At 41.2% G+C, this 18,483-nt stretch overlaps 1 protein-coding gene across 2 annotated transcripts; it reads right to left on the bottom strand.

Moving 5' to 3' along the window:
- Positions 1-92: 92 nt before the first annotated feature.
- upf2 (UPF2 regulator of nonsense mediated mRNA decay) lies at positions 93-18,030 on the bottom strand. Of its 2 annotated transcripts, none has more exons than XM_055189720.2 (22): positions 17,894-18,030; positions 16,355-16,712; positions 15,267-16,046; positions 14,943-15,103; positions 14,667-14,843; positions 9,437-9,574; positions 9,100-9,203; positions 8,868-8,953; positions 8,671-8,779; positions 8,063-8,176; positions 7,860-7,976; positions 7,582-7,767; positions 7,181-7,384; positions 6,625-6,900; positions 6,359-6,542; positions 5,877-6,022; positions 4,245-4,346; positions 4,075-4,173; positions 2,156-2,326; positions 1,438-1,579; positions 1,226-1,346; positions 93-1,113 (listed from the first exon to the last, which is right to left on the bottom strand). In XM_055189720.2, the coding sequence occupies exons 2-22, from the start codon at positions 16,702-16,704 to the stop codon at positions 1,104-1,106; spliced, it is 3,777 nt and encodes a 1,258-aa protein (XP_055045695.2). In that variant the 5' UTR covers positions 16,705-16,712; positions 17,894-18,030; the 3' UTR covers positions 93-1,103. The 2 variants fall into 2 exon arrangements, with proteins under 2 accessions (XP_055045695.2, XP_055045693.2); XM_055189718.2 differs by lacking the exon at positions 17,894-18,030 and adding an exon at positions 17,243-17,265.
- Between the last annotated feature and the right edge of the window lie 453 nt (positions 18,031-18,483).

The following is an 18,483-nucleotide window of genomic DNA, read 5'->3' as shown; positions in this document are numbered from 1 at the left end:
TGAGTGTGTTTTTTAACAGCACAAAGATTTGCAGCAAATGATTGCTACAATGAAAAACATAATGACATTAAAAGAAAAATTGTTGACACACCTTTGACAGAGATGTTTATTCAGGCAACTGAGTGAAAAGTCAGCGTAGAAAGCAAAATCACTTTATAACCCATTTCAAACCACAAGCCATCATCATGTCTCACTGCAGACACAAAGAGATTCAAAGCACAACAAACACAGGTGACAGAACATCCCAACCAAAAACTCAATCAAATTACATCTACTAGTCTTTATATTTAAAAGCATTCAAATGTTTAAAGAAATTAACACGCATATGCCTTCGGATCAAACACGCATCTCATGATTTTCTATAGCTCGAGTCCGACAGTGAAACCTATGAGACAGAACTTACCGGTTCCACCCACAGACACATCTCTGTCCGGTTCTACTGCATTCTGAGCGGCTCTCTTACAATAACGTCACCTGCGCTAGTTAGTGAGTTCACCTGTACACAGCACGCTGTACCGTATGTGCTGCTGAGCGGACACAAAAATGACACAAGCTCACAGAAAGTCACTTTACTGCAACACAAAACCACGCAGGTTTCGACATTCAGACAGGGTTTGGCTCAGAAAGGTTACAGAGAAAGAATAAAAGCGAGCGAGTAAAGCAACTCAAAGATGAGCTGAAGAACAAAAGCGTTGCGTTTAGTTCCTGCTTAACATTGGACCATATCAAACCATCAAACTGTACTGTGTGTGTGTCAGTCCACTCACGCCTTAGTCTGGCATTATCTGTGTGTGTGTGTGTCTGTGTGTGTGTACAGAAACTGAAGAGACAAAGCCATCATCTCACACATTCCTCACATTTCTACACACTTCTACATTGTCTGTGTCCATAAATGTGTGTGTGTACGTGTGTTGGACTCTCTCTCCATCTCCTCCAGCTGATGGTGCTCCTCTCTGGTTGCCGTGGTGAGGCTGGAGTCAGATGGGCGTGTCCATAATGGGTGGATCTCCATCCCAGAGCAGGTGGGACCAAAGCACCGCTGTCTATCTGTCTCTGTGTCTCACTCTCATTTTGACTTCGTCAAACGCTCATTTTTGAGATCATCAGCGTCTCCTGCAGACATCAGTACACATTAGTGCTCAGATCAGAAAGCCTTAAATGTTCTGTAACTGAATTGCGTGAAACGTGATGAGTCACTAAGAAAATGTGAGACTGCAAATCTGACCTGCCACCGGTCTTGAATATAAGGTCGGCGTTCGGTGCTCCTTTCGGATGCTGGTATCGCGGTCGACGCTCTCTGTTTGTGTTGGCGGGCGCTGGCCTCTGAGCGAGAGACTGCATCATCTCTATACGCACATCAATCAATCAAACAAACAATTAATGAATCAATGCCAGCATTGAGAAATAAAGATTGAGTACAGAGCGTCTCTATCTCACCCTGATAATCCTCCTGTTCCTGACGCTCATTGATGTCCAGCGTGAGTTTCTTCATACGCATGCGCTCCTCCTGCTCGGCCTGCTGCTGGTTGAAGTGATTTGCTGCCAGATGAGACGATAGTGGAACATTCAGGATCTTAAACTAGAGAGAGAGAGATGAAGACTCTGTCTGAGTGAATCTAATAAATAATTCATTTCAAGAAGATGAAGACAAACGTGTTTTTTCAAGAAAACTGTGTTTGTAACTGGGTCACCAAGCCACACCACAGAAACAAAGACATGTTGTGTGTGTGGTGGCCAAACAGCGTAAGGGTTTGTGTGCTGTAGTTTTCACTCCCACAGCCACATCCTGAACACACCCTGCAGAGCCAAAATCCTTCCAACACACACAAATACACTAAAGGGGGGAGTCGCACACCGGACGCACAGCTCAGCGCCGCACCGTTCTAAGAAAATCGAACACATTTTTTCTATGAGTGTACGCACACTGGGCCCGACAGGTGGCGTCTGTCTGCGGCGCCCAGCTACGACTGTCCCAAATCATTAACGGCTAACATTGACTGCTAACGTATATTTTGCATTTTGAAGTAGATGCTGTCTGACTAAGCTCGTGCTATTTGATGTGCACTTCCGGTTTACGTTACCTCCGAGTTGTCCTAGACGCGATGCTGAGCTGCGCGTCCGGTGTGCGACCCCCTTAACACACACACATTCATACCTGCTGTTTGTTGCCTTTCCGTGTGAGCATGACAAACGGCATGGTGTCACTTATGTCAGCGTCAGCCTCTGCCGTACAAGAGGGGGCGGGGCTTTTCTTCAGCTGACTTTTTAACTGCAGTGGAATCGCCACATCCAGCTGATGGACCTTCACTGCCTCTCCACTGCGCTGCTGCACACACACAAACACACAAAGAGATAAATAATGCACAATAAGAACAGGAGGGTGTATTACTAAGTGTGTATTTCCTGTTAAAACAAAAAGTGGATGCACCACACGTCACAGCTGTGAATCACAAATGTTATTCAGGAAAGTCTTTGAAGTTTTAAATGTGGATATATATATATTTGGTCAATCTTTATGAGTACAGCAGCATGCAGATGACCTCAAAGTCAACTGACAGTAACTAAAGTCCCGTACACACTGCATATTAATTCGATTGTCAGTTCAACTTTTAATGCCTAATTCTGTTCCGTACACGTACAGTTCAGTAATTTACGAGACTGACAACGACATTTTACAACCGAATTAACTCCCGCAAAAAACGTATTTACAGAAACTCTGCATAGTGTGTACATAACCGGACTGAACAACTAGTAGTTAAAGGAATAGTCTACTCATTTTCAATATTAAAATATGTTATTACCTTAACTAAGAATTGTTGATACATCCCTCTGTGTGCGTGCACGTGGGCGCTGGTGCGCGCTGCGACGCTTGGATAGCGTTTGGCTTGGCCCCATTCGTTCAATGGTACCATTTAGAGATAAAGTTAGAAGTGACCAAACACATCAACGTTTTTCCTGTTTGAGACGAGTAGTTGTACGAGCGGGTTTGGTGGTACAAAATAAAACGTAGCGTAATAGCACTTTTGGGAGTACTTCGACTCGGCACAGTAACATCCTCCCTCTCCCATTATGAGAGTGAGAAGGGGAGCGGACTTTTCAGGCGAGTCGAAGTACTCCCAAAAGTGCTATTACGCCATAAAATATAGTTCCTCTTTTAAATCCGCTTAGAAAAGCACTACGTTTTATTTTGTACCACCAAACTTGCTCGTATAACTACTCGTCTTAAATAGGAAAAACGTTGATGTGTTTGGTCACTTCTAACTTTATCTCTAAATGGTACCATTGAATGAATGGGGCTAAGCTAAATGCTATCGAAGTGTCGCAGCGCGCTCCAGCGCTTACGTGCACGCACACAGATGACAGAGGGATGCACCAACAATTCCCAGTCAAGGCAACAACACACTTCAACATTGAAAATGAGTAGACTATTCCCTTAATAAAGTGTTTAAACATGCATCATGGACGTGACAGGTCTCTCTTCTGAAAAAATAAATGCCTAGAAGGGGAAAAAGTCTTCTGTATGCGCGGTGCAGAAATTGACAGAGGCACGAGCGTTTGCTGACTAGTGTTGCCAGATCTTGCACGATAAAAACAGCAAAAAAGAAAAATCTAATAATAAACTGAAATAAATCCAAATGCTTGACCTCAAAGATCAAAATATTGGGACCGGCACCTTCACACTTTAATAACACCAAAATCTTGGTCGCTGTATGAGACAAAATGGTATGTGGGTACAAAAAAGACGAGGATCTGGCAACACTGCAAGACAGCACTCTGTGGAGAAGCCTCACAAATGCGTACAATGCACAACACCAAGACGGAGGATTATTGTAAAACATAACGCTGTTAAATTATTTTGCTTAAGCTGTGAGTGATAAGCACGCCAGATAGCAGAACATTGCTATGGTTATCTCTGTGTCAATCATCACATTTTCAGAAGTGAGCCTTGTTCCGCACAGACATGAAACGAACATTTAGGGGATTCACTCCCGCATTTAGAGTGTACAAGGCCTAAAAGACTCAAAAATGATTTCTTTGGATCCTCTGTGATGGTGTTGGTGTGTTTCAGTGCACCTGCAAGTTTTCCAGCATCATCTTGTCCAGCGCCTGGATAAAATCTTCATCCTCTGCACACGCCACGTGTTTGAGCCCGCCACCGCGGATTGTCACCTCCTGTCCAATAAGAGCAGTGTTAGCTGAAAGAACAGATGACAGAAACCTCTCTGAGCTCCAGTATGACTCACATTGTTCTCCTCGTCTGTCTCATTCTCTTTGTTGGAGTCTGTCAGATAGTCAGTGTTCTCCTCTTCCTCCTCATGTTCCTCTTCTTCATTCTCCGAGCCCTCCTTCAGATGTAAAAAAGAACAGCGATTAGTCATTATCATTTGTTACCAACTATTAAATGAGGTGAACTTCAAGGTGAATAATGTCACAATTTCACATTCTTTCCGTTATATATAAACTCAATGTTACATTACACACTATAAACTACGTAATATAACACGTGTAAGTCTGTTTTTGTAAGACTTTGTGGTTATTAATAAAGTGGGTGTTGTAATGCTTTATGTGTCACTAAAGTCTTGGAAACAAGTCTTGTAGCATTACAACACCCACATTATTAATAACCACAAAGATAATAATTGTTCAGAAAAATGATGTCAGGATCTGAGGGTGCACTCTTATTATCCAAACCAAACCATGCCCCAGCGCGATTGTCCCCCTCCCTACTCCCCCAGATGTACGCATCACACTGTACTTTTATCGATCCGAGCCTGGGCGTGCTTTCGTCATTAGTCTTAATGTGAAGTCTATGTTTTTTTTTCAGAGTCGTTTGGTACGCGATGACACAAAGCCCTCTCACATGCCATCATATTGCTTAGTTGATCTGTCGCGTGTGCAGCGCGGACATTCGCGTAACCCTGCTGCGGCACTAATGATTTCAGCTTTAAAATGTGTAATATAGTAACATTAAAAAGCATCAGAATTAACACAATACTGTGTTCTACCTTGCAAAATGTGTGATTTCAACATAAGAATTTATAATTGTAAATTTTATCTCATTTTCTGCTGAAATTCTCATTACCGCAATGTGTCCGGCTGTGTTTGAACATGCGTTATGTTGTAATTAAAACAAATTAACACAAAAATATTAAGAAAAAAAATAAATGGATGTTTTGCTAGACTACTTTAGATGACAGAAAAAATATCTACTGAATATACATGTATAATAATAATGAAGAAAAATTAGGAAAATGATGTGTCCATGCCTGATGTTCTCATCCTCCGCAACACTTTTTGAGAACAGTTTAAGCACACATACAGAATTTTAATAAAGTTTGATTTTGAGTGACCAAGCACATGGACCAGTTACTTCAAGATGGCTACCAGGTAAGATCATTTTTTTTACAGTTAATTTGAAATATTGTCTTGTCAGAATGCTTACACGACATTTTGATTATCATTACCGCAACAAATGCTTATTAAATGTTAATTTAATTAATAGAAGCATAATACTTTGATTTTAAATGCATGTGCAGAATCTCCAAATTATGTTCTTTCAAGTTTGTCATGTTATTTTGAAAATATGTCAGTGTTGATGTTTTTTGACTGTTGCGGTAATGAGATTTTTTAGGACTAATTTTTTTAATTATGTTACAAAAAGTGTTAAATGATAAGTAAAAGTTTTTAAATTAATGTTCCCATTTACTCCAGACTTTGTTTTTCAATGTCTGGTGGGAAAAAAAGTAAATTTAAGCAATTTTTACATTTTCATGCTTGACATTTTTAAAACCAAGTTTTCGTGAGAATCACCCAAGTACACCCTGATAGCAGAACCACAGTGCTCTAAGACAAGGGGTGGGGTTAACAGCTGTCACCTCTTCCTCAGGGTCGTTCATCTCGCTCTCGTTTCCAGACTGTTCCTCTGTCTCTGCACCCCCCTCATCTTCATCATCATCGTCCTCTTCATCCAGAGCCTCGTTCTCACCCATCATGCTGGAGGAGCGGCCGTCCTTTTCCAGACCTGAACAAACAAACACAGGAATGTGGCTACTGACCAAACAGCATCCGGTTTCTCCAAGAGATAAAAATAAACCAGTGTTAAAGATTTACCTGGAAAGTTAGTTTAAAACCAGACAGGCCACACACACACACACACACAGCATTCCAGAAAATCAATTCTATCTGACAGTATTCCACCTCCTGAAGGAATGCTGCTCTATCTCTGAACACGTCAGGCATGCGGGTGTGAAGAGAGAATCACTGAAGCAGTGTGGGGAATGCTGCCAGACAGGAAGTTAGAAACAGGAGCAGATCAACCGGTAAAGCCACAAACACACACCCACACTTTTGTCTTTACCCAGTTTAATGAGGAACTCTCTCTCCAGCTGTGTGACCTGACCACAAGCTTCATCCAGAGACGAGCACAGCTTCATTTTGGGTCGCAGTAGCTCCAGTGTGTCGGTGATCATGTACTCGATATCGATGGGGAACGGCTGGTCTTTAGTCCACACGTCTAAACTTTTCTTCCACCAGACGTACCTCTACATACAGAGGGAGAGAGAGTGAGAGTCCTGAAACATCACACCTAAATTTATATTCGCCGGTTCAAATTAAGGGGCTAACCTGGAAGTAGATAAGGAAGCAGTCAAGCTTCTTCTTGCTGGATCCACGGTCAAAGTACTGACCGCAGGTGTCCAGGAGGGTGCAGACCAGACGTATACGGAACAGATGCTCGGGGGGATCGAGAATACTCGGGGAACCGTCGGCGTTCACGCCGAACGAGATGAAGGAGAAGAGAGTTCGGAAGATGACGGCAGATTCCACCATGCGATAGTTGTACAGCTCGCCCAGAAACTTAGCGCTGCTGATTCGCCGCTGGTTAAACTTGGGCTGGTTTACCTAAAAAATGAATCGACATTAGGAATCAGATCATGGAAAAAGATTTACACCTTTTTGGGGACTGAACCAATGACCTTGACGTTGCCAGTATCACATTCTTTTACATTTCAAAGTTAGTTCCTCAAACGCATCATCGTTCTATGTGTGTACTTTTTATATAACGTGTCCAATAACAAACAGAAACAATGAAATGTTCCTCCTTTAATGATGTAATGTACTGTATAAATAAACAATGCAGTAGCTCCTCAACAGTAGACTTTGTATATGGGCACACACACACCTCCATCCCGAGGCGGATGTCCTCCAGCATGCCGTCCACCACGTGAATGCCCACGTCCTCCTGATAGGCCACTAATCCAGCCAGCAGATTGGCCACGCAGTGGATGCTGTTATATTTGACGTTCCAAATGTTGACCATACAGCATATCAGATAACTTTTACTGTCAGAGTCATTCCACGGTAACTTCCTCATCTGTCTTAACACCTGCACACACAGAAACAAACATTATAATGTGTGTTTATTTTATAATGAGTGAAATAAACAATTATTCACACCCAAACGATTCGGTCTGAGCATCATTTTCCTTGTATGTAAACAAGTATGTACTGTATGAACATCTTAACGTATTATTTTTTGAAGTGTGCTATGAAAACAGGTTTTGAGGGTGGGGAGTGACTTACTTTTTCAGTGGTGACCTTTGACAAATCTTTATAGAGGAGTTTGCGGATGTACTCCTGCAGCGGCGGTCTCTTCCTGCGGACCGTCTTCTCCATTGGCGGAGGGTTACAGTAGTAATACGCGTTCTCGACCATCGTGATGTAACGCACGTCCAGATGCTGAGCCTGTTTCTTACGCATCATTTGATCCTAAAAACGCAGTAGGGTCATTGTAAATGCTGTGTCAGATTTGAATGCATGCATGTGTGCGTATGTGTGTGTGTGTGTTTGAGAGGACGAACCAGTAAAACGCTGGTGCGCAGGTGAGAGTCTGGTGAGCGGAAGAGAAATCGTCCACACGTCTCCAGCAGTGTGCAGGCCATCTCGATATGATGATGAGAGAAATCAGACAGCAACATCTTGAGACAGTGCGTTAGAGAAACATCTGAATTAAGATCTGTATGTGCTGTCTGTAAACATCTGTGCGTGCTGGTGTTGTTCTCACCTTGAGACAGTGCAGTGTGTCGGTTTTGGAAAACATCTTGAATTTGGCCAGTTCCCCGATAAACCTCACCGTCTTATTCTTGGTCTCGATGTTAATTTGGTCCTTCTTTCTGATCTATGAGACACACACAGGACCACTCGCTTAAAGGGTACATTTGATTAAGACTTTTTAAAGATGTCAAACAAATCTTTGCTGATCCCAGAGTATGTGAAGTTTTAGCACAAAATACCATATAGATAATTTATATAATTATGTTAAAATTGTAGGTGTTAGCAAAAATTTGCTGTTTTTTTTGGAGGTGTGTCCTTTAAAATGCAAATGAGCTGATCTCACCACTAAATGGGAGTGCTGTGGTTGAATAGTGCAGATTAAGGGGCACTATCCCCTGCTGACATCACAAAGGGAGTCAAATTTCAATGACCTACGTTTCCACATGCTTGCAGAGAATGCTTTACTAAAACTAAGTTACTGGGTTGATCTTTTTCACATTTTATAGATGGATAGAAGCACTGGGGACCCAATTATAGCACTTAAACATGGAAAAAGTCTGATTTTCATGATATGTCCCCTTTAACACAAATTAATTTGGTTATTTTCATGTTACTCACATGGAAGCGGAAATCTCCCTTGAGCATCGAGCAGAGATCTTCTGCCACATCAGACATACACGGGTGCAGAGTGGCCACCAGGCGAGAGTAAAACGGCAAAAGATCCAGCCTGAACACAAACAAAATAAGATCTTAAACAGAACTGCAGCACCACCTAGTGGCCACGAGACCAACAGATAGCAGGGAAATAAACACACCTTTGCCTAGGCACAGTGAAGAGAGCCCGAACCAACTTTCTGCGATTCGATTTTGTGTTCATATTCATACAGAAGTCCATCGCGGCCTGAGAGAGCGCACACATGGTTTATACAGGGAATCACAGTGCACTTTCTGTTCTCAAAATGTTAGTATTGTTGGTGTATGTGTGCGTTTTAATACTCAAAGCAAAGGATTAGGGCTATGAACAGTGTTTTGTGTGTAACTACTCACCTTATCAATTAAGTCTCGGTTGATGCAGTTTGGCAGCTGCTGGATGAAGGCATCCACAATGAGTTTGAGATGAGAGCCGGTGCTGGCCTCCTCATCCTCTTGTTCTGAATAAACATAACACAGAAAGTCCTCACATCTTATGATCTCACACAATATCTTGACTGTTGTCAAGAGAAAAACATTTCTGAGATGGACTTTTGGAAAATGCTTTGCTCTCTATTAACTAAAGCCTGTCCTAAAGGAGACACAACACACAGCTACACACCTTTGAGATGCAGGTTGAGTGGTGTGTGTGTGTTGTTTTATATATTGGTTGCCTAGTGTGTGTTGTCTATACCTTGTTCATCCAGTATTTTTTTTGCCAGTTCTTCACTCTCAGTCTCATCAGCTACGTCCAGATCCAAAGGGTCATCGGTGATGTCCAGAGCCTCCAGCTCCATCTCCAACTCCTCTGTACTGTTCCCCTCACGCTCCTCTGCAACAAAAACATACCCACATTTTTATAGGGACTGTTACATGTGTTTTGGGCAGAGCCAAACGATACAACAATGTGCTGTGTCTTTTTTGCCTGAAACTTAAAGGTGCAGTGTGTAATTTTTAGAAGGATCTCTCTTTTGACAGAATATGCTAAACTAATTAATCAGGGGTGAATAAAGACCTTTCATAATGAACTGTTATGTGTTTATTGCCTTAGAATGAGACGTTTTTATCTACATACACTGCGGGTCCCCTTACATGAAAGCCGCCATTTTGTGCAGCCATGTTTCTACAGAAGCCACTAAAAGACAAACTTCTTTACTAAGTTGTCTCCCACGATTACATGTTTGTCTGGTGGCAGCTACCGTAGCTTCTCTATGTGTTTCAAAAGCAAGAGGTGAGCAGTGGACTGAGCCGCTGGTTGCAATTCGCAACCTCACCACTAGATGCCGCTAAAATTTACACACTGCACCTTTAATCTATTTATGTATGTCACTAATCCAGCCATTTTTTTTTCAGAGAACCATTACAGAAATGCTTTTGCTATTGAAAAGGAGAGGTTTTAATCTACGAAACTTGAAGGATGTATAAATGATACAAAGACCTGCTATGTGTCAGATTTGATTCTTAACTCATTCCCTGCCAGACATTTTTTTAAAAGTTGTAGCCAGAATTTTTTTGTGATTTTCACATAGCGCTGTCGCGGTGAAGGAATTTCCCTTGCTGTGATTTTGCGTGGCTCACCAGCGCGGTATGCGGTTTTACCGCCTTCATTTACTAATATAAAATTATTTTTAAAATCCAGAACAATGAGGTCAACTAATAAGTGTAGGCTACATGGATTTCCCCTTATGAAAAAAGATTAACACAAGCTATACTACAGCTAAATATATTTTTGAGAAAACAAAAATTAATTCAAGAACATCATTTAGGCTTGTTAAGCCAAAATTAACAGAGCATCGGCCAATAGAGAACACAGCAGTGTCTTAAAGAAATTAAAATTAGCCAGTATTTGTGCACCTGTAAATGCACAAAACGAATGCAATACAGAAAGCAATGCATAATAATTAAGGGCATTTTTAATAATATATTAGTAGATAAATTATATTATAACGTGTATAAAGTATGAAAACGAATGTATCATTATTTTGGCTAAATTAAGCTGGAGAGGTCATATTCAGTCACACTGATTTGTCATCATTTCAGAACAAGCTTAAATGCTATCTATAATAACTTACATTATAGCCTGTGTCTTCCTTTGTCGAAAATATGTAGAATTATATGCGAGTAAAAAAGCAAAAAGCGGAAACGTTTAGCTCACGCGGAGCGAAAAGCCGTTAATAAAGCAGACTCTCCGTGTATAGAGGATGTGATAAAACAGTCGAGTCGGCAGATGATCATCAATGTTTATAAAGTTTCACGCAGATACTGTTGATGAAGAACTTGGATATTTAAATGTGAAAGTCAAGTGTGCAGTCAGTCAGTTCACAAAAGCAACCGCGGCGTTATATTGGCTGCATCCACGGGGCGGACGCTGCAGATGCACAAAGAAAAAACCTATAAAGGTCTTTTTTATGAGGTTTTAATACTGGTAAGCAACCAGTTATATTTTGGCGTTATTTGGGTTGATCAGTTATATTAAAGTACTTTTAATCTTTAAAACTGCATCTAGAGGGAGACGTCATCTCAGTTTTACTTTTTCACACATTCACTATGATTTAACGAAATATGAAGTATTATGGCGCTTTTCCATTGCATAGTACCCCACGGCCCGGTTCAGTCTGGGTCGGGTCAGCCCACTTTTGGGAGCTTTTCCATTAGGTGCAGTACGTGGTACCCGATACTTTTTTTCGTACCACCTTGGTTGGGGTTCCAAGCGACCCGAGCTGATACCAAACGTGACGCGAAAACACTGTAGATCACTGATTGGGCTGAAAGAAACGTCACTAACAGCGTCATCGCTAGCTTTACCTGTGCTAGGTTAGCTTGCGCTGTCTCGAGCAAACATGTTGTCATCTGTGCTCTGCTATAAGTTCCCTAACACCCTTTTAGCGACGAAAAACATCCACATGTTGAGAATCAGGGACACCATAACAGTTTTTTCCAGGCTTGCAGTTTGTGGCGGAACAATCGCGACTAGCACGTCAGCATTATATGCAACTTCAGTGAGGCTCAGCGGAGCGCCGTCGGCTGACGCCGCGGGTGTTTGAAACTGTCATGTGATACAGAGGTAGTGATAAACGCGATGTGCAAACATCTATTTCTGGTGGCCAGAATTTTAATTTTGTGGCGGACTGAGAAATAAATAAATGTATGGGAATGTACAACAACGCTCTCCTCTCACTTGTATGATGTCACATCTGTGGGCAGCGCAAATATAACGACACGCCTAAAATCCCTCTCACTGCGAAGTGATAGTAAACTCGATGGAAAAGCTAACTATGCCAAAGTGAGGTGACCCGACCCAAACTAAACTAAACCGTGGGGTACTATGCAATGGAAAAGCGCCATTACATTTTTAATTGAAATTTACGAAAAACAAATTGGCCTACTCTCTTAACTCTTGACAATCTATTTGGCCTTTATTATACATGTACTGCATGACGTGAAAAACAAGGCTGCATATAGTTTCGTGAATTTAACGTGAAAAGGCGCGGTTGTTGCGGTTGCTTTTTTTCCATGCGGTTGGGCTTGTCAGTAGCGCGGTCAGGCGGTAATGCGGTTACCGTGACAGCCCTATTTTCACAAAAGCAGTAGCGGAGTGGCCATTGGGAGAGTCGGGACATTTCCCGGTGGGCCGGTAGTGTTTTGAGGCTGCGAGGGCCGCTCTGATACATTGCAAGTCATATAGTAACCCTGTCTGGCGGCCTGATGTGCGGCCGCTTCCCTCTGGTCAAACTGTGCAGCCTCTTTCCTCAACACCGTAGGCTATATAAAAGTGCTCAACCTGTTCGGCAGGTCCAACCATGTTTAGGATTTTTTTTAGGATTATTGAACGGCCCCTCTCCAAATTGCATAGCCTCTCGGCCTTTGATGTGAAAAGCCGCGTCGCTGAATGCTTGTTTATTTCAGTACATCCGCGGTTGGATTGATCCATCAAGCGGAGACTATTTGATAGAAAGTGTGGATTAAGGATGTTTAAAATCTCTAGCCTGGTGGTCAGTACATGAATGGATAAAATCAGCACATTTGCAAAGGTTTATATCCATATGGCTATATATAATAAATAAAATTTAGAAGGGTAACTTTGCAGTATCACATTTTATATTTCCTACTATTAGATTTCCATATTAATAGATGAGAGTATTCAACTGAAATATATAAATATCCTCACAACATTATTATTTCTCAAAACTTTGACAAAAAATATTTTCAAATGAATCTGTATTCTAGATGCACACATTATTCCGGATATGATTTGAATATTAGACGAGATAATATAACGGCAATGAACGTCTCGTCTCATATGCCATTAAATATCCACATATAAATTAACATTACAGCATAATGAAATTAATAAAAAGACAAGGAAGCAGGATTGGCATGTAAATTGTATTATTATTAGCAGGAAAAAAGCAATATTACTGAAATAATCTCTGAGGTAATGCGCCAAACATGTTAAAATAAATAAGCAATAACCGTGGAAAAAACATTATTATCTCTCAAAACTTTATATGACAAAAATTATATTTAAAGGAAATATTCTTACAGTTATTCAAAGATGCACAAATTATTCCATATTACTCCGTTTATGAGCACATTCATCTCTGGCCTTGCTCTGTTATGTAATAGCTGATTGACAGGTGCGCAACTCCGTCTTTCAAACAGGTATAATTTTGTATAGTTACTCATTTAGGAAAATTAGCCATGATTTAATGATTTTATTAATATTATGAAAATGTTTTTTTTTGTGCAAATTGATTACGATTTGTATTACCCTAGTTTTACTACAAATAGGCTACGAGACATTTTTTTTACCACGGAGGGCCGGTGGTATACGAAATTTCCCGGTAGATTTTTTGGTCCCACTCCGCCCCTGGACAAAAGTTTCACAAAATGCCTTCCAAGAAAGTTTTCTTCAAAAAATATATAAACATACAAATATATCCAATGAAAGAACAGACCTTCTGCTTTCAAACAAACAATAAACAAACAAACAAACAAAATGGAAAAAAAACTTTTCATCCTATCTATATTTTTTTCTGCTTATAAACTCTTAAATATGGGTATTTTTCTTAAAAAATATATTTTTTAACAAAAAGCTTAAATAATTGCATTTTTGTGAAGGAATTTTGTGAGTGATCAGATTCAGAACGATTATTAAAACATACACAGAGTTTAAAATTGGTAAATAATATTTTGCTACAGGTTTTTTATAAATTAGTTTTTTTATGCAAATGTTTTCTCTTAATTGACAGAATAACTCGTCAAAGACGGGGAAAGAGTTAATGTCACTACCCGGGTGTGCCTCAGAAGTCTTGAAAAGTGAAGCCGCTTGCTCTTTGATCGCCCCCTGGTGCTGGCTGCAGTACAAGTCATAAACCCCACCCTCTCCATTCAAACGAATGGGACTCTGCTCTAAATATAAAATGATTTACACTTGGTGGTTTTGGTCCTTTCAAGTAGTTGTTATCAAGCTGATATATGTTCAAGTGTTCATTTTTGTGATAAGTTTCATTTTAGCTTGAAATTTGATGCTATAGAAATGGGGCGTGTCGTTATGATTGGCGTGGTTGAATTGGTCGCCCAAGCGTTTGGGCGCAAGTTTGAAACCGCGGCTCCACCTCTGGCTCCACGGACGATTCCTTCTTGGCATGCCTTGGCTCCAAACTAACTTTTTTACGTAACATGGCGGCGCCCATGGGCGGACATTTTTGGCTTTAATTCATAACAATGGAGGAAGCCGAGGTTGCGTCGTCCATCTTTTTTACAGTCTATTTCTTTACAGTCACAACCTCTAATGTTTCCTAAATGTATACAATAAGTGGATTTATTGCTACTTTTGCCAAAAACTGCAGTATACATGCATGAAATAATGCATCCTATAATGCATTACCCTTTCTTTTATTTCAGGTAGGTTTGTTCAGTACCTTTGATGATCTGACTGCTCTTCTCATTGTCTTTGAAAAGGATGGCAGGAACAAACGCTTTCAGATCCACCAGATTCTCGTAGAAGTTACGAGCATCCTCGTCCTCCCAAATCCCGCCCTCCAGGTCATACTCCCCTGGCTTTCCTGGAGTGAAGATATCAATGCCTGGACCGTGGTCTGTCACATACAGCACACACAAAACATCACGTCAAACATAAATATTTAAGCAGAAAGATTTCTCTGTAGAGTAAAGAAAAATAGACAGAGATATCGGACCTTCCTGGACAGTTTTATCTTGAGGAAGTTCAGGCATATTCTCATCCAGTAGATCAGCCAGAGTCTGCGTGTTTGCCAAAAGCTTCTGATAGGAGGTGGCGAACTCCTCATACTGCTTGTGTCGGTCTTCACTGAGCTCTCCTTTGGAGTGCAGAATACGCCTACAGAGAAACACAGAGAGAAAGTAAGCGTACAGTACCCCTAATCTTTCTTAATCGTCCATTTAAATGTCAAGGCTTTCAGGACAGGTTTTGTCAAGCCAACAAGATACTTTGAGTCTGAGATATCAGCATCAGTTACACCGCTAGAGTAACCTGGACTGACCTGTTCTGTCTCTCGATGTTTTGTAATTCTCTGTGGTCTTTCTTCAGGTGTTTGGTGAGCGAGGTGAAATATTCCCTCAGCAGGTTCTGGAACGGCTGTTGTTTCTCTGCACTGATGATCTGACTGGGCGGGAAAGACAAGCCGAACTTCTCCGAAGCGTTTTTGACCTTCCGGGGCACCAGGCCGGCGACGTCATCTCCGCAGTGCTTGCAGAAGCTGATGATGACGGACACGTGGGTGTGCGTCTCTCGGTCGACACCGATGATGTTTTTCAACTGCTCGTAGATGAGCGAGAGACCCTCCTTATCCGTGAACAGCCCCACGACGGTGAGCTCGGCGATGAAGCGCAGGTCAGTCCGCAGCTTGCTCACGTTGGGCGTCTTCTCCTCTTTTCTGGCCTCGAAGTTCCTCTTCCACGCAGCCAGCAGCAGCGGAGCAAACTCCGCATAGCGTTGGTGGAACAGGGAGCAGAGGTGCACGGCGCATCCCACGTCGGAGATTTTCAGCTTGGCCTCTACCATGGAGCTCACGGCCTCACCGATGTACTTGCTAAGGTTGAGAGAGTTGAAGTCTTGCGAGAGGGAGGCGCGCTGCTGCTCTGTGAGCGTGCGGAGCTTCTTGACAAACGCTGTGTTCTTTTTCAGACTGGAGTCTAGACGGCTGAAGAAAGCCTCCTCTGGACGCGTCTCTTGTGCGTGTTGGTTCTTTCCACGGAGGTCCTTCCTGCTATGGTGCCGTTCCCACGCCTCCTGGTGGAGCTGTTCAGCCTCCTCCTTCTCCCTGAATACACACAGACACAAATGAATCAAACTTTGCTGTCTAGTAAAGATAAAGCAGTATGTGCTAACGAAAGTTACTAAGGGTACTATTTCGGCTGCTGCGTAATATCATTGCGCCTCCTGCAGCCATGTTACAGCAGCAAAGCCATTGATTATTACGCCAGAATGAGAGTATAGTACCTAGCCATATAGTAAACGGGTTAATCGCTGCATTCCTAAATTGCCCAGCCCTAAATAAAACTAGAATGACATTTAAAATATTGCCCGAAATCTCTTCATGATGGTAACCTTTCACCCTAGAGCTCTTACTTGAGTTGAGCAGCCTGCTCCTCTTTCTGTCGTTTAGCTTCTTCTTCCAGCAGCCTTTTCTCCTCCTCCTCCTGCTGTCTCTTTTCATCCTCCTCTTTCTTTCTCTGTTCCTCCTCAGCTTTCTGCTTCTCCTCCTCTTTCTTCTTCCTCTCCTTTTCCTCCTTCCTTTTCCTCTCCTCCTCCGCTCGTCTCTTCTTCTCTTCCGCCGTCTTTCCTCCGTCTTTCTTTCCGCTCATTTTGCTCTCGTCTTTACTCTTCTCGCGGGATGTGCCAGCCTGTCTCTCCGCATCCCTGTCCTTGTTGCTCGGCTCTTTTTCATCCATGTTTACAGATTTCTTACGTTCAGGCATAACGGCACCTGTAAAACAAGATAAATTGATCAAATAATGATTATAAACTAAATATCAAAGGCTTTGTTTTGATTGTAATACTACTGTACTGCTGAAAGTACACTACATACTGTAACTGATTTAAAATACAAGTACAGCATGGGAAACGACAGTATGCAATAAGGTTTGATTCCTAAGAAACAAATAATAGACTGAATAAAAGAGTTTCCCAATGCATACATGTACATTTAAATTATTTGATTATCTTCGGAACTGCATATCATTAAACAACATTTTAAGATACTGTTATTCTTAACCATTTATTAACCAATTATTGTCATTCTCTATGCACTTTTCCGTAACAAAAACATGCATACTTTAAGTTTAAGGGCACAGTATGAGTTGGAAAATTAGGAGGCATAGTTTCACCGCCAGGCCCTCTTATTTGTACATTTATACCCCTTTATGCTACAAATTTTGGCCAGTGTTGACGTTACAACATTCATACTGAAACTATACATCCACACTGCAAATGGGTTCAGTGATTTTTGTAACACACCTGACTGTCATGTGTTCAGGTGATGTTCAGATCACTTAAGACTAGTAAAGGAGAAGGACTGTGCATCTTTAATCTCAGCAGACCAATAAATAAAATTGCATTATTGATGTTTAATGAACAACTGGAATGCATGGATCAGAACCAGCACTAGCACACAAGAACTTCCGGTTCCGCCTGCAGGTACAAACACACGCGCTCAAAACTAACACAGGAACTTACACACAAATTCTTAATCTAACAATATACTGCACGTTTGCCCTTATGTTATACTCATACAGTATCTCTAGTCCAAAAATAGACAAACCAGCAACAACACAAAAAAGACAACAAAACGCAACGGCTGCAGTAACTTAATACAATCCGTTCAAATAAACAACCTGAACTTTGCTTTTTACTGTTAGTTCGACATACAGGCAATTTAAGTTCTGTAGTTTCACTACAAGAACAATTGATTAATTTAAAAGACTTGTTTAACTATTTCTTATTGAGTGTTTATGAATTAGCTTTAGCCGTTAGCTGCTGTGAGGCCGCTCGTATGTCAAATATTGGCACTTTTGTGCCCCAAACAGACAGAAATCACGCGAACGGTGACCTCACAATTTCTCACAGATGTCTACACAGCTGCGCGTGGTAATTAATTGTTCGTCTTACCTCATGTGTTTGTGTTTATATTCATAAGTTTAGGTGGTAAATGACAACGGCGCTTGATAGTTTTCACTGTCAGGACCCCAAAATGTGGCGCTCCAGGCGCGCCTGATCAAAAACCCATTCGCACCATAAAGATAAAATGAGACTCAAACACATATTATAGTTATGATATTATGCGTATGAGTATTGGTTGTTTAGCTTCGGCAAAAATATATAGAAGCTTGTACATTTGGAGTGTTACTGTTACAAAACTGTTGCTATAATAAATAAATGTTCGGGAATCTATAAACAGTGTAAGAATCATATTATTTGTCATTTGTTTGTGATATATGATATATGATAACAGTATTATTGACAAACATTATCTCTATGCATTGTCTCTATGCACCTATAACCAATGATATGCAGCTGTTATTATATCTGTGTGCTGCAGATGGCGCTGTAGACGCACATATTCAATAAGTTAAAACATACATCCATTAAAGGGGTCATAGCCCGAATATTTGACATTTTCCATGTTTAAGTGCTATAATTGGTTTCCCAGTGCTTCTATCAACCAAAAAAGTGAAAAATAACAACCCAGTAACTTAGTT

Source organism: Misgurnus anguillicaudatus, chromosome 1 (genome assembly GCF_027580225.2).
Source record: "Misgurnus anguillicaudatus chromosome 1, ASM2758022v2, whole genome shotgun sequence".
NCBI classification, from domain to species: Eukaryota; Metazoa; Chordata; class Actinopteri; order Cypriniformes; family Cobitidae; genus Misgurnus; species Misgurnus anguillicaudatus.
The sequence above is the reverse complement of the archived record's forward strand: the minus strand, read 5'-3'. Positions and strand labels throughout refer to the sequence as shown.